This window comes from Rhopalosiphum maidis, chromosome 2 (genome assembly GCF_003676215.2).
Source record: "Rhopalosiphum maidis isolate BTI-1 chromosome 2, ASM367621v3, whole genome shotgun sequence".
In the NCBI taxonomy this organism is placed as follows: domain Eukaryota; kingdom Metazoa; phylum Arthropoda; class Insecta; order Hemiptera; family Aphididae; genus Rhopalosiphum; species Rhopalosiphum maidis.
In genome coordinates, this window is record NC_040878.1 from 76,234,453 (window position 1) to 76,250,729 (window position 16,277).

Below are 16,277 nucleotides of genomic sequence, written 5' to 3' on the forward strand. Positions count from 1 at the left end.
GAATTAAAAAAGAAATGAATATGATTTTCTCTCTTTACTTTTGTAGTATTGTACACGGATTTATGAGTTATTTATATATGAACCTATATATTATGTTAATACAACGCATATAAGTATTAAATATTGTACTATTATTAGCCATTAGGAAAATAATTAATTATTACAGTATTAAAAATAAAAATGATCTTGCATTTAAAATTATATTTAATTCGTGTAGTATTTAACAATCTATAAGTATTTTATTTGTGGTTTGTGAAAATGTAAAAGTTTGACAATGATTCATTGCTGCACCGCTGCTATAATATACTTTCGAAGTGAACGTAATATCGAGCTGAAAAATAGTATCGACATTATTGAACGCGTAAATTATTTGATTCAAAAAATTCCATGTCAAATACAATGTTTTAGAAAAATAATCTTGAGGAAAACTTTCACCCTAAAAAATGTGATACCAAATTACGTATGCGTGGGAGATTACGGCGCTACGTTCTCGTCGGGAACAAAAACTGTGATACGATAAGCCGCAACTATAACCGTATTTTTTTGATAATAATTGGTTAGCGAGTACACGATTACGAACCTAAATAACTACCCAAGTAATATAGCAGTTTAATCGTTTTATATTATAAAGCAATCCTTTAACGAGTAACAATTAATGTTAATAGAGTATACACATTTGCACACATATATAATATGCAAATTGGTTACAATTTGTTGTTTTTTTACTTCGGTGCATAACAATACAACATTATAGGTGTACATTAGGACCATAGGATAATATGTAATATATATATAATATATTTAAATAGGAACTATAAATAATATAGTATATACCTATATCGGCTATATCATACTATAGGTATAGGTCTAATGACTCTAATGTCTAACATCTAAGTTACCAAGTCCACTCATATGATTATGGCTTTATGAGGTACTTTTATTAATGTTGAAAAAACGAATAAGGTAGGTACATATTTACATCACAATGACAAAAAGCTAGCGAAGTAGCGAGTGGTGACTCGATAGCGGCATTGATCGGAGAAAACTCGTGAGATATATTATCCATTTCATAAATACATATCCATAGATACTTAAGCAATTAATACCTACCATCATTATCGTAACTCATATTTCGATCATACAGATAAGAGGGGGGAGGGGGTAAATACTTGCAACAAAATATTATTGCATAATATTATCTACTTAGAATTTATACCTAACCATAATAACCACTCCCCTTTATGTAAACAGAACGCGTTTACAATTTGTACACTATGATTCATGTGGGAGCATTCAAGGTATATATCTGCATACCCTGGCCCTATGACTCTAAAAAAGAATCCATTTGTATATTAAATCTGCTAGAAGGGCGCCCTTTTTCTTTAAAGAACTCAGTAGGTCATAATAAATTTAAATTTTCAAAAAATGTCTGAAAATAAATTACATTAAAGTATAGTTATAGAAGAGTTCATAATATTTGTCATACTCGTAGGCGTGATTAGTGCTTTAATTTAGGGGGGGGAGCTAAATTCCTAAAAATGTTTTATAACAATTTATTTTTAATTTGATAATTATTTATTGTTTCTATTGGTGTTTACAACTGATTTGAATAATTATTCGTTTATATGAAACATTATATTTTGTTATATTGTAGACAAAAATATGTAAAGTTTGTTTATATGCACATCAATACATCATACATTTACCCTAAAATTGTGAGAGAAGCAAAAGCCCGCTCTAGTTACGCCTATGGTCATACTAAAAAGGCGACTTAAATTTTCATCAATAAATTAAAATTAAATAATTAAATATTTTTTATAAGAAGTTAAAAATTAACAAATTTTTAATTTTAATGGTAATATAAATTTTAATATTATTACTGCTTTTGTTATTATTTTTTTATCTCCAAGTTTTTGTATTACACGCCCTGCCAAGTGACAATGATAAGTCTGCGTTTACAATTTGTGTAATACTCTTATATATATTAAGTTACTCCTAAAATAAATCATTACATAAATTATTAATTAATAATCATTTACCTAATGAAGTATTCAAGTTTTGAATACAATAAAAAAAATTAAGTGTATAGTTTTGAGAGGGAAACAAATTTACCCTAGGACGTCTTTCATCATTGGACGATTGTTACACCGCATATAATCATATCATATTTAAAGTCCAAAATCTGAATAGAAATTTCATATATTTTTTTAAGTAAAAATACAACGATTTGTTTAGCAAAGAATACATAAAAAAGATCAAGTATTTAATTGCATTGCAAATGTATTAAGGATAACGGCATATTTAAAAAAACATAAATTCCTAATTTTATATTAGTCATACTTTCTTGCAACAGCTTTATTTTACACCAATTGGAAAAAACTTGATAATCCACAAGTGAAACAATGTCGAAGTGTCGTACGTAGTATTATTTTATAGTTTAATATTATATCACATCCTGTTGGAGTTTTGTAACATAGAACAAAAGTGATAGTCAACTTTAATAGAATGTTTAATAAAAGAAAAACGCATATCCCTCATATTTAAGTATTAAACAAGATAATTATAACAAAAAAAAAAAATAGTAATCTTACATTTTATTTTTGTTGGCCCCAAAAATGTTCGTAGGCCCTAGGCACAGTGCCTATGCGCTAATACGGCCCTGAGGAGTAGTGCAGTGAAGATTTTCAGAATTTTTCTTCTATAGTTAATTCACTATAGAGCTTCAAAAAAAATTAAAACGCATTTTATTGGGCTTTTTTTTATGCTTTTCGGTAATCTACCACGCTAAATGTAAATCTAGCGTAAAAATTCAGACTTTTTTCATTTCAATTAAATAATAATAATATTTATATTATAATAGAAACAGTATGCAATAAAGGCACTTTTTGAATACAAATTAGTAATTCTTAAAAAATGTAAAAGCATATAGGTATATTTCAATGGTTTTTGATGCATAAAGCCATAAATACATATTTATTATAAGCTCTTTTTTGTGTATTCGGACTTTAATTTATGACAATGAGCTATATTTTGTTGTGAATTTTGATAAAGATCGAGGCGACCGTGTGTAATCAATACGACGGCGGCCGTCGTGCCTAATAATAAAAAAATAATGCCTTTCCGCGTGAGGCACACATCAGCAGTCGCCACTACTGTCTGCACTGACTGTAATGCTCATCACTCATCAAATATACAACAAGGTATGATCGAACTATTCGACGATCAGATCATTCGGTAGACACGTGACGTAACGTAGCACATAGTAGTAATAATTTAATGACAATAAATAACAATAATATGGGTAAGCAAGTGGCGTGTGCGCAGGCTTGACTTAAATCCGAACCATTACGATCACACCATGTTGTATATTATATTATGGTGGTATAGTGTTCCACAACTTAATGCTCCCGGCACCGGCACCCCACCACGCACAGTAGAGTGAGTAGCCTACAGCAGCTGTTCTGGTAGTGAATGGTGATCGAGTGATACTGAAATATGTATGTGATAATATAAGTGATAGGCGATAGCAGACATCACCGACTGCGTTTACACAACACTGTTTACTCGTTTCGAGCTTATTGTAAGCTGCGGAAAAGGATAGGACTACGGGAGTGACACAGATGTCGCTACAGTCTGCATTTTATCTTCCATGTTTGCCGTGAACTCTGTGGCATGTGTTCGTGTTGTCGTCCATTTTGCAATGCTATAATTTTTCTATCGTTACGCGCACGAATGATATCCCACTAAAATACGTTGCGTCTCGAGTGGCGCCGTCCGGTTGTTTTCTTTCACATCGCTGTCCCGTCCGGGTTTTTCTCCGTTCGGCGACGGTCAGCGCGGTGACCGATTTTTCAACGCACGCGTTTTCGGGACGGACAACTTCGGAAAAGTTGTACGGAGTACCGGACCACGACGACCACTACTTGTACAGGCATAGTCATCACCGGGTGCACGTCAACGCGAGTTGTAAGTAGTAAGTACTAAGCAGTCGGATGCGAATAGCAAATGACCAACAGAGTAATAACAAGACTACAAAAATATCCTGTGCGGCACAGTTTAATGTAGCTACGTTTGGACTCTCGTGATAGTGGACGTGTGCGTGTGAGCGAGCGCGCGCGCGTGCGAATGTATTTGTGTGTGTGTGTGTGTGTGTGTGTACGTTCGTGCCACCGCCGCCGTCGTCACCGTCTACTGTCTAGTCATATAAGGCTACTCGGTGGAATTTGGCGTGCGTGCACATGGTTTTCTTCTTCGGCGGTGGACGAATATTAGTATACGAAAAATAAATTATTTTATCGAACTGCTGTCGCCCACAGCACTACGGTTAAAATATGTGCACCGTGATCCACACCTGAGAAAAAACATCGCCGTCGTGGCTGTGTCGAAACTACGTGCCTGCATATTTCATACGAAATTCTTTTCGAGTTTCTGTCAAATCATTAATCCCGTCCGTCAACTATTTGTTTTGGTTTGTTTTCTTCTAAATGTTGCTGCGTAAGAAGGTGGCTGAAACAGCAGGTAAGCGCCCGGCGACCGCGACCGCGTTTGCAGTTATACCGTAGTTGTAGTAGTTCCTCAAATATTCTTGGGGTCGTGTCCGTTTTATGCCCGGTCTGCGCGCGTGTCTCTGCACGCACGCATGTGTGACACGACACAGGATCGTCGTACGAGAGTCCAAACGGTAATTTTTTTTTTATAAATTCAGTTTTGTATGTGTGGATGTGTGCGTGAGTGTGTGTGTGTGTATAATCAAATCGGTCGCCATTGGCATTCGATAGGTTCGGTGTGATAGGCGTACACAATGTTACTGCTGGCGTGTGTATAGGTTAACCCGTCGAGAAGTCGTATTCGGCTGGCTGATAACCTACAAATATATATGTGTGCACTGCACCACACTTAAGGTTTTTTTCGATTGCGATTTTTGCTCTCGTCCGTCGGTTCCAGTCCGTCGCCCTTTACACGGGTTTTTGTTTTTTACACTTATATTACGTATCTTCATTACTGTGCTACCTACTCGTACTAGTATATTATCGTGTAAGTAGTTTGCACCGTTTTCATGTAGGTAGATTGTACATATTATTACTATTATTATTATTATTATTATTGCCACCACACTTGCTGCTGACGTTATTATAGACTATCTCCGATAATATTATTAATTTTTTTTTGTCCTGTAAAACCCCCGTTTGCTGGTATAATTTTTAGAGATTAATAGATTGACTTTTCTTTCTCTTGGGCTTGACCAGTATATCGACTTGCCTGGTTAAATCTGATTATGTTACTTGTTATATAAATTAGTTTGTTTTTCATTTGGTCCACGCCCCTCAAAATCTTGGGTTTTGTATCTGTTAATCATCTAAATGATTAACGTCTAAATAATTCTTGTCTTAGACCTTCTCTAGACGAGCAGTTGTGAACATATATATGTTGAGTATTATCTGAGATATTGATATTTTATCTGAAATTGTCCACTACCTATACGGCTATACCTAGTTCTTATTGTTTTTTATTGGAGTATAGCTTATTTTGGTATGATTTAATGTATATGCATTACTTATGATAATACTGAATAAGGTAATCAATTATTCAAAAATTTAAAATGACATTTTTTCATTGAATAATTTCAATTAATTATAAATAAAATCGATATAATTTGTCTGCATAAACAGTTAATGTTATTGTACAAAAAATGTGAACCTTAAATTCAGTAATTGCATTTGCTAAGTGTATTTTTTACCAATACAATTGATTTATCTTGTTCTAACTGTTTAGGTAAAGTTGCATAATATCAACAATAACATATTTTAGGACAACTTATCTAAATAATAGATGCTATGAGTACATTATGCAAGGTATCAAATAGTAATCTTATTTGAAAATGTTTGTAGTACAGGTTTTGTTTAAACATAACTTATACTCAAAAATCTAAAAATTCAATATTATTTATTAAAATTATGTAATCAAAGCTCTAACATTGGTTATAGTACCAATGCATTTCATACAAATATTGAAAATATTGCATTATTTACATAAATATCAAGTCATAATTTTTACTAAAATATTAGAATACTATAGCAAACTCAGTTAAATTTATATTTTCATTTAAACTTTTTAATGTTTTTCAAAACGAGTGTTCATTTGACATTTATCCTTACATAAACCCCTCTTATATATATATATAATATATTCTATGTTACTTGTGTTACTTTTATATATCATAAATTCAATATAATTTAAATATCCAATTAGAAATTACCCGGTATTACCTATACAATTCAAAATTAAGGTACTCTAGATTTCTAAGTACCCTTATTTTATTTAGTTTATTTATACATAATGTAGTGCCTATTTTATTTTGTTATTAGTTGATAACTAGACTTCTAAAATTGTTATATAACCAGGTATTCCTGTGTACATTTTGAATGTAGTTTTATACTTTTAGAAACCTTTTTTAAAATTGTCACAATTTCAATTACAAATAATTTTGTTGATTTAGGGTTTTAAGTAAGATGTAGCAAAGATTTTGGGAATAGATGACCCAAGTATTATTTTGATATTTAATTAGGTAACAGTAATTACTTTATTTTAAGAATCTGAGATAAATTGATATTATTAATATATATATATATTATTATTATTAATTTATAAATGATATTATTACAATTTTATTGTATAAACAATTTTCTATTGGTATATTCAATTAGCTTTTCATGCTGTAGTTTCAAAGAAAGTGGGATTTTAGTAAAATATAATTTCCTTGTTGGTCCATTGACTTTGTTTTTACCTTTATATGAAATTATTTAAGTCTTAAATTATGATAAATTTATTAGAAAATGATTGTTTTATATTATGTTGTACATTTTGATATTTAGTTAATAAACCGTTTTTACAGGGTATATGTATATGAATGGAGACGTAGGAAAAATTTCAATTGGGACACATTATAGTCCCTCCGAACCACTTACTGTTTCTACTGCCACGAACACTTCTTACAGGTAAATATAATATGTTTTAATTTTGAAATATTTTTAAGAGTATGTTAGGGTATTTTGATCTCTCTTTCTAATCCTCCACCCACATTGTTCACAAAACACAATCATATAAAATAATTTTTTTTATGCTAGAGTATACTTATAATTTTATAAAATGTATAGAGAATACAATTTTTGAGGGTTTGACATTAATTAATTCATTAATCTATAGATTTTCCTGTCTTAAAGCAATTAATATTTTTTTTAAGTCTAGTATAAAGTCAAAAAATAACAAAAATCTGCTTAAATATTATTTTTGATGATTTTTATATGAATAAGTTGTGTCCGTGTTATATATGAATCAGTACTAGTTTAGTTGACACCTGCTACTTATATTTTTTCGTATTTTCAATGTGCTAATCATCTTTTATACAATTTTTCTTATAAATTACAGATAAAAAAGGTACATAAAATCACAGTATTAAAGAACACAATAAATATAAAAGTATGAAAAATTATATTTATGAATAATATTATAAAATAAAAAATAGATAAACTTATGCAGGTGGCCAAAATTTGGATATATCTTTCATTATTTCTCAAACGGATCGCGTCCTTTTAATTTACTTTGCCAAATAAACTGATATGGCAATATATGAAAGTTTAATATTTATTGTGTTGTTAATTGTTATTGTTATTATTAATTTTAGTACCTCGGTTTTTTGTACTTTTTTTATTTGCAGTATAAAAGAAAAATTGTGTAAAGAATGATTAGAATATTGAAAATATGAGAAATATTAGTGGTGGGAGAATATGCTGGCTGGCGGGCATTAACTAAACCAGTACCTATGAATCTAATAGAAAACATATATTGCGCTGACATCCTCTTAAATTTATAAAACTAATAGTAAATTTAACTGCACATTATTAGAACCTACTGATTTAAAAACATTGTTCATTATGGTGTCGAAATGTTGCTAAAATATTTTATAATCTTATACAAATACTTGTATAAATATATTTATTTTACTTTTATATTTGTGTAAGTGACACATTTTTTTTTTTTTTTAATACTGCTTAAAGTTTTTGGTATTTATAGTTTACTATACCTAGTACTTATGAATCTGATAGAAAACATATATTGCGCTGACATCCTCTTAAATTTATAAAACTAATAGTAAATTTAACTGCACATTATTAGAACCTACTGATTTAAAAACATTGTTCATTATGGTGTCGAAATGTTGCTAAAATATTTCATAATCTTATGCAAATACTTATATAAATATATTTATTTTACTTTTATATTTGTGTAAGTGACACTTTTTTTTTTATTTATGACTGCTTAAAATTTTTGGTATTTATAGTTTAGTATCAGGGTTTTAATTTTAAAGATTATGTATTTCGATAAATTTAATTTAGAATAAATAATTAGTGGGAAACAAATTTTATTCAACATATTATTATTCTAAATTGAAAATTTGTATTGCATATTACAGATGTTTCCTGTGTATAAAAATATAAAATGTTGTTTTTATTGTATATTAATGATAGCATGTTACCTATCAGTATAAATCTGAATAAATATTTATTGTGTATAAATTATTAAAAATTATTAATTCTATATTTGTTACTGTTTTTCATGATATATCTTTGCTTTTATAAAATTTTAATGTTTTATATTATTATATACTATTTATAAACTTGAAGTGTCGTTTCAAACTATATTAATTTTTATTTGCATAATTTTGTTTTAATGCACATTATTAGAATTTAATAATATCAAAATATTTTCATTGTGGTATCAATGTTATAGAAAAATTATAATTCTTAAATTATATAAGGAGGTATACAATACTTTATTTTTAAAAATTCTAAATCAGTTTTTTTAAAAATATTTATAGATAACAAGTATTGGCATACATTTCTCTGTTAATTAAATACTTCATTATTTTACTATTAATAATATTATGTCTAGTGTTATAAGTGGAGTTAAATTAGGTAGGTACTTAATATTTTACTTCTTTTACTGTAGTGTTATAAAAATAAAAAAACAATAGATTGAAAAATGTTGAAATAATTAACATTTCTGTTATATTCGACAAAATATTTCACTATTTACAATGTTTTGTATCTGAATTAACTGTATACCTTTAAAAAATCTTACAATTTTCTTATTTTAATTTTAGGAATACATTTTCAATTGATAGGATCAAATAACGCACATTATTAGAACCTAATGAATTGTAAAAATTTTTCATTATGGTGTCGAAATGTTGCTAAAGTATTTAATAATCTTATACAAATACTTGTATAAATATATTTATTTTACGTTTATACCTTGTGTAAGTGACAAATTATTGTTTTTAATATTTTTTTATAATGTATGTAATCATTGAGGTGAATAAGCGCCATATGTGTTTAATATACAAAATTATAATATAGTTTGATAAAAAAAAAAAAAAATGGGTTTTGATTGAACCACAATAATTGTGAATATAATGATTAGAATTATTCTAATATTTTAATATTTATCAATATTTATATATATATATATGTATTTTATCCTTAATTATTTCTAAAATATCCTAATATATACATAATAAAATATATAAAATTATTTTTAGTTCCATAAATGGAAGTTATGAAGTGTCGGCATCGGATAGTAGAAGTAGTACAGTAATTTTAACTGGAAAAAATAGCACAATGGTTAACGCTGAGACTTCTACTGAAAATATGCCATCGCAATCAGTAGAACAACTCAAACAACTTCTATCAAATCAGTTAGAATATTATTTTTCAAGGTAAAATTATAATCTATATTTATTATTTTTACTTTTTAAAAAAAATTATCTCTTATAATGTAATAAATAGAGAAAATTTGGCAAATGATGCATACTTATTGTCACAAATGGACAATGACCAATATGTTCCAATATGGACAGTTGCCAATTTTAATCAAGTAAAAAAATTGACTAAAGACATTAAGCTGATTACTGAAGTATTGAGAGGTAAATTTTGTTTTTAATATTTTTATAATCTTTTAATAATTAATAATCCTCAATTAGAGTCGCCAAATGTACAAGTTGATGATGAAGGATTAAAAGTCCGCCCAAATCACAAACGTTGTATTGTCATCTTACGAGAAATTCCTCAAACTACTCCAATTGAAGACATTAAGGTTGGTTAAAATAATATATAGTTCTCTGTCTTTATATCAAACAATTGTTTTCAATCCTTGGCCTGTTATAATCTTCTATAGTATGACAAATATTTTTAACTTTTCCAATAAATTCATACTCGCTATCCTTTATTTTACTGAAATAAAGTATTAACAACATTTAAACAGTGTACCAATTACAAATTATTCTTGGTTAATATTTGTAAAAGCAATTCATAAAGCAAGTTTGTTTTTATTTTTGTTGCTATTGCTGAGACTTTAATTGATCAAATCAAAATGAAATTCTTTCCCTTGTTTTTTATTAATTAAGATTTTATTTTTCATTTTACTAAAAAAACTTGTTACCTTTTTTTAGAACTAATTAATAATTATTAAAAATTTAGTTTAATATAATATGATTTAAACGTTTGGAAGATATTTTGTTAAATTATAGGTGTTTAGTTAATTAGTACATTTCATGTAGAATATTATTAAAATAGTTTTAAAAACTTTTCATCTTTCATTAATCTTATAATTTATAAAAGTTATATAATATCAATTATTTTTTTTTACAGGGATTATTTGCTGGTGAATCATGTCCTAAAATGATATCATGTGAGTTTGCTCATAATAATTCATGGTATATTACTTTTGAAAATGATGAAGACGCACAAAGAGCATTTTTGTATCTTCGTGAAGAGGTTAAAGAATTTCAGGTTAGTAAATATTTATTGTAAAAATAACGATTATATTATTATTTCTTATTAATATAACACACGCATAAAAGATTTTTTCAATAGTAATAATAATAAATATGTTTATTGTATAAAATAATTTAATAAAAAATTTACTAATAAATTAACAAAAAAAAAAAAAAAAATTAGAAATATTAATGGTTTAAAAAATTATTTAATATATTATAATAAATTATACCAGTTGACAAATTATATTTCAGATTCATTTTTAATATTTGTTTTATATTTAATATAAATGATCTGTAGTTGGTTATACATTTTTATGAATTTTAATTTAAGTATGTTTTTGTTAGTAGACAAGATGTTTAAAAATTCTATTTTTAAACTATATTTTGTTTAGATGCATAATTTTATGCTAACTAAGCTAAATATGCAATTATGTGGCACATTGCAAAACAACTGGGAAAGTTATATTAATATTTTAGGGGTTATGAAATATTTAATTTCCTTAGTAAATCAAAATATTTTGTAAATTGTGAGAAAAAAATTTTCCAATAGAATTTAATAATATTTAGTTTTATGTTAAAATCTATTTGTGTTTTATTATATAGTAATTTTAGTTTTTCACCGTAAAAATACATAGCATTTTATGATTTTCTAAAATATAATTAACTTTATTTTTAGTTATTAAGAAATTACCAGGAAGTTATTCATGTAATTTAATAATATAAACTTTTTAAACCTGAAAAATCCAGATCCTACTCAATTATAAAAATTAAGCTAATTATATTTAGAGGACGCTATACCTGCATGTGTTGTAACTATTTTTTAATGATATTTAACAGGTAATATTCTCAACTATATAATATACTGTGTATCAATTTGTAATATTAACTGTCACTACATCTGGAATGATTCTATCTTGCGCAAAACAGTTTTTAAAATGGTGAGATGGAGACAATATGTGCAGTTGTAATGTCCTCTCAATTGATCAATCAATTCATAAATTACTTTTTCTCTATGTTTTTGTAATTCGTTAAAATAATATTCTATTAAGATTTCGTGAAAAATAATTTAATCTTTATGGTGATAATTTATCACACTTAATAATTTTTAGTGATTATTACATGCACTACTAACAAAAGCATTATTTTGTATAAGAATTAATTTATGGTCAGGGATAGTATTGAAATATATAAGAAAAATAATTTTGTACTTAAGATAATTAATCACAAATTATGAATTTTTAGAGTTTTTATTACATGCACTACCAATTGAAGTAATATTTATTATTTTTAATTTAGATTTTTTTACATATATGTAAATATACATAATTTAAAATTACTTTTTTGAACTTGATTCAGTTTAAAAACAATATTTCATTGCTATTGATGATAATTTTTCACACTTATGGATCTTATTGTGATTTTTTATTACATGCATTACCAACTGTATTATTATGTTGAATTCAAACTTATGTATGTGTTTGCAAATATTCTGTGTTTAGAATTATTTTTATTAATATGAGAAGTTAGTTAGAAAATTAATTTAATGCTTATGATGAAATTATTCACACTTTTATGAAAATTACAGTGATTGTTTATTACATGCACTACCAACTGAAGCATTATTATTTATATGAATGTTTATGTATATAAATAATTAAACAGTTTTTGTCTGTTACATGTTCTTAATATATTTTATATTTTACATAACTTTTATAAACTATTGATTTATTAATGATGATAATCACATTTCATGATTATAAATGATTATTCATTACATGCACTACCAACTGTATATTATTAATTAATTTGAATTAATTTGTTTTTGTTAATAGGCTAGATGTTTAGTAATTCTATTCTTAAACTAAATTTTGTGTAAAATGATTAATTGAAGGTCTATGAAAAGAGTCTTAATTTTTAGATTTAGATTAAAATAAATAACTCATAATAATTAAAATTGAACTTATACTGTTTTTATAAACTAACCAATTTAATCTGTGATAATAAATCATACATTAATTAATTTAGGTGATTATTCATTTTATATAATAAGAAGATTTATAACATGCAGTTCCATCTGCTGTATTTTATTAAATTCATTGATGTTATTGAAATTTATCATGGTAATTTTTAAATCAAATCTATCCAAGAAAAATTATTTAATACTTATGATGATATTTATCACAATTAATGAATTTTGTTGATTGTCTATTACATGCACTACCAACTGAAGTATTATTTTGAATTTGTACTTGATATTCTTTTGTAAATCGTCAGGGTAATTTAGATTTAGAAAGTACATCTATTTAATAAAAGTAATTCCACTCTTATGATGATATTTTATCACTAACAATGAATTTTATTGATTGTTTATTACATGCACTACCAACTGAAGTATTATTTTGAACATATTTATGTTTTTTGAAAATTGTTAGGATAATTTTAAATCGTTTTTAATTAAAAATAATAATTTTTTGCTTATGATGATATTTATCACAATTAATGAATTTTGTTGATTGTTTATTACATGCACTACCAACTGAAGTATTATTTTGAATTTGTACTTGATATTTTTTTGTAAATCGTCAGGGTAATTTAGAAAGTACATCTATTTAATAAAAGTAATTCCACTCTTATGATGATATTTTATCACTAATAATGAATTTTATTGATTGTTTATTACATGCACTACCAACTGAAGTATTATTTTGAACATATTTATGTTTTTTGAAAATTGTTAGGATAATTTTAAATCGTTTTTAATTAAAAATAATAATTTTATGCTTATGATGATATTTATCACAAATAATGAATTTTATTGATTGTTTATTACATGCACTACCAACTGAAGTATTATTTTGAACATATTTATGTTTTTTGAAAATTGTTAGGATAATTTTAAATCGTTTTTAATTAAAAATAATAATTTTAGGCTTATGATGATATTTATCACAAATAATGAATTTTATTGATTGTTTATTACATGCACTACCAACTGAAGTATTATTTTGAATTTGTACTTGATATTCTTTTGTAAATCGTCAGGGTAATTTAGAAAGTACATCTATTTAATAAAAGTAATTCCACTCTTATGATGATATTTTATCACTAACAATGAATTTTATTGATTGTTTATTACATGCACTACCAACTGAAGTATTATTTTGAACATATTTATGTTTTTTGAAAATTGTTAGGATAGTTTTAAATCGTTTTTATTTTAAAAATAATAATTTTATGCTTATGATGATATTTATCACAATTAATGAATTTTGTTGATTGTTTATTACATGCACTACCAACTGAAGCATTATTTATACAAATTAATATTTATAGCTTTATAAGTAATAAACAATTTAAGTTTGTTACATTTTTTTGTTAATGTATTTTTTACTTAACTTAAATGTTCTATACCTAATTGATTTACTAATGATGATAAATAATCACATTTCATGATCTTAAATGATTATTCATTACATGCACTACCAACTGAAGTAATATTTATTATTTTTAATTTAGATTTATTTACATATTTGTTAATATTATATACATAATTTATAAATAGCTTTTCTGAACTTTATTCTGTTAAGGAGCAATAATTCAATGTTATTAATGATTACTTTTCACATTAATTAGTTTTGTTGATATTATGTACTACCAACTGATATATTATTTAGATTTTGAATTAATTTTTTGAAAATTGTGAGGATAATTTTAAAACCAAATTTATCCAAGGAAATAAATGCTTATGATGATAATTTATCAGACATAATGAATTTTAGTGATTGTTTATTACATGCACTACCAACTGAAGCAATATTTCTATTATAATTAAGAGTTTTCCTTATATATAGTTTTTATGTCAGTTCTATAAAAAATTGTTTGAATAATCATGTAATTGTTATATTCATACTTATATTGTTGTTAATTTATTACTTATAATTGGATTTCATTGGTTGTTTATTACGTACACTATCAACTGAAGCTGTATTTTTTACTTTATTAATAATATAATTTTCACCGTATTTTCATATCAGTTAAATGTCGGTTAAGAAGTTACTAATGATTAAGTACTAGGTTATTTTGTGATTATTGAGATGTTTTTATTCTGATTATACAGTCTTAACAAGATTATTTACTTGAACTTTAAATTTTCCATGTTAAAATATTATATACCTTTTAGAATATACAGTGTATTTCCTTGTAATGTGAACCCAAAATATTTTAGTTTAGTGGTGACCTCAAATTGATTTTGAAGATTTTGGGAAGAGATTAAGACTACAGAAATATACGTCATTTTAATGTTTCTAAAATTTGAAATTCTTTGTGTGTGCAATGTGTAGTATTACTTCTATATTTTTTTAAATAGCAACCAGTGTTTTTAATACCAAATTCAGCAGATAGAATTTTTAAACTCATTTTAACCTCACAACCATTGCTCAAAAATCAAAATTTACTGATTGATAACAAGCTAAAGTTTTAATTTAAATCATTAAATTTTTCAACAATTATCCTAGAGCTGGTGATTTGCAATACCATTGATTTTGTTATTACCGAAAATACCATAAACCTGGTATTGACCAAAAATACCACCCATCAGTATCAAGTATCATGTTGTTGACTTTAATTTTCAACAAAAATAACTGTTTTTAGTACTTCCATTGAATATTGTATTGTTATAATATTATTGTATTACCTTAGTCGTATTTTGTTATTATTACAATTAAAATACAAGTGTTTTTCAAGATAAACATATATATTTATGTTAATAATCATAGTTAAATAAAATGTTGATTTGTACCTATACATGTTTTATGCTTTTTAGATTACTTAAGTTACAATAATTATCAAAAAATACCTTGTAACCGATAATACGGGTGATTAACTCTTTGAGCTATGGTTGGAAATTGTATTGTGCAAGTATTTTAGTATTGATTCCTAATCCCTTCCCAAAACCTTATCAATCTAGTCACGGGACTAAAATATTTTGTTATCTCTAAAAGAAAACACTATATTACTAAATAATATAAATAACTAATATTATATACATTTTAAAATGTTTTTTATTAAACTGTCTATGATTTAGAATATAAATGATTCATTTTTAAATTTAATTTAGGGTCGACCAATTATGGCACGTATCAAAGCAAAACCAATGAATCGCATGGCTGCACCAATATCTCCTGGTGCTGTTGCTGGAATTCCTGGTATAAAAACAGTTAATGGTTTTAGAACTCCGCCAATGCAAGCTCAACCAATCAACCCATACATAGATCAAGGCCCAGGTGTCACACAATCTGGACCTCCTGCTCCACCCCCACAACATCCTCAAGCTGCCAGATTGTTTTATACAAATGGAGGACCAGCTCAATATGCTCCAGTCAATTATGCTGCTGCTAATCTACAAGTATATGTAAGTATATATAATTATTTTTCTAGAGATATA

At 26.2% G+C, this 16,277-nt stretch overlaps 1 protein-coding gene and 3 non-coding genes across 9 annotated transcripts in view; all 4 read left to right on the forward strand.

The window, feature by feature from the left end:
- LOC113552850 (la-related protein 4) overlaps positions 1-16,277 on the forward strand; it is a 34,693-nt gene that overhangs the window by 12,224 nt on the left and 6,192 nt on the right. For 3 of the 6 annotated variants that reach the window (XM_026955833.1, XM_026955832.1, XM_026955831.1), the window contains exons 3-8: positions 6,893-6,995; positions 9,599-9,775; positions 9,846-9,982; positions 10,040-10,152; positions 10,707-10,847; positions 15,951-16,244. In XM_026955833.1, the coding sequence (XP_026811634.1) occupies positions 6,893-6,995; positions 9,599-9,775; positions 9,846-9,982; positions 10,040-10,152; positions 10,707-10,847; positions 15,951-16,244 (965 nt within the window). The other 3 variants (XM_026955835.1, XM_026955834.1, XM_026955837.1) reach the window with 3 other exon arrangements.
- On the forward strand, positions 12,377-12,455 carry LOC113555344. The gene has a single exon (XR_003405368.1). It is a non-coding gene; the product is annotated as a small nucleolar RNA Z195/SNORD33/SNORD32 family (small nucleolar RNA).
- Positions 12,993-13,068, forward strand: LOC113555346. Its single transcript, XR_003405370.1, has one exon. It is a non-coding gene; the product is annotated as a small nucleolar RNA Z195/SNORD33/SNORD32 family (small nucleolar RNA).
- On the forward strand, positions 14,254-14,330 carry LOC113555345. The gene has a single exon (XR_003405369.1). It is a non-coding gene; the product is annotated as a small nucleolar RNA Z195/SNORD33/SNORD32 family (small nucleolar RNA).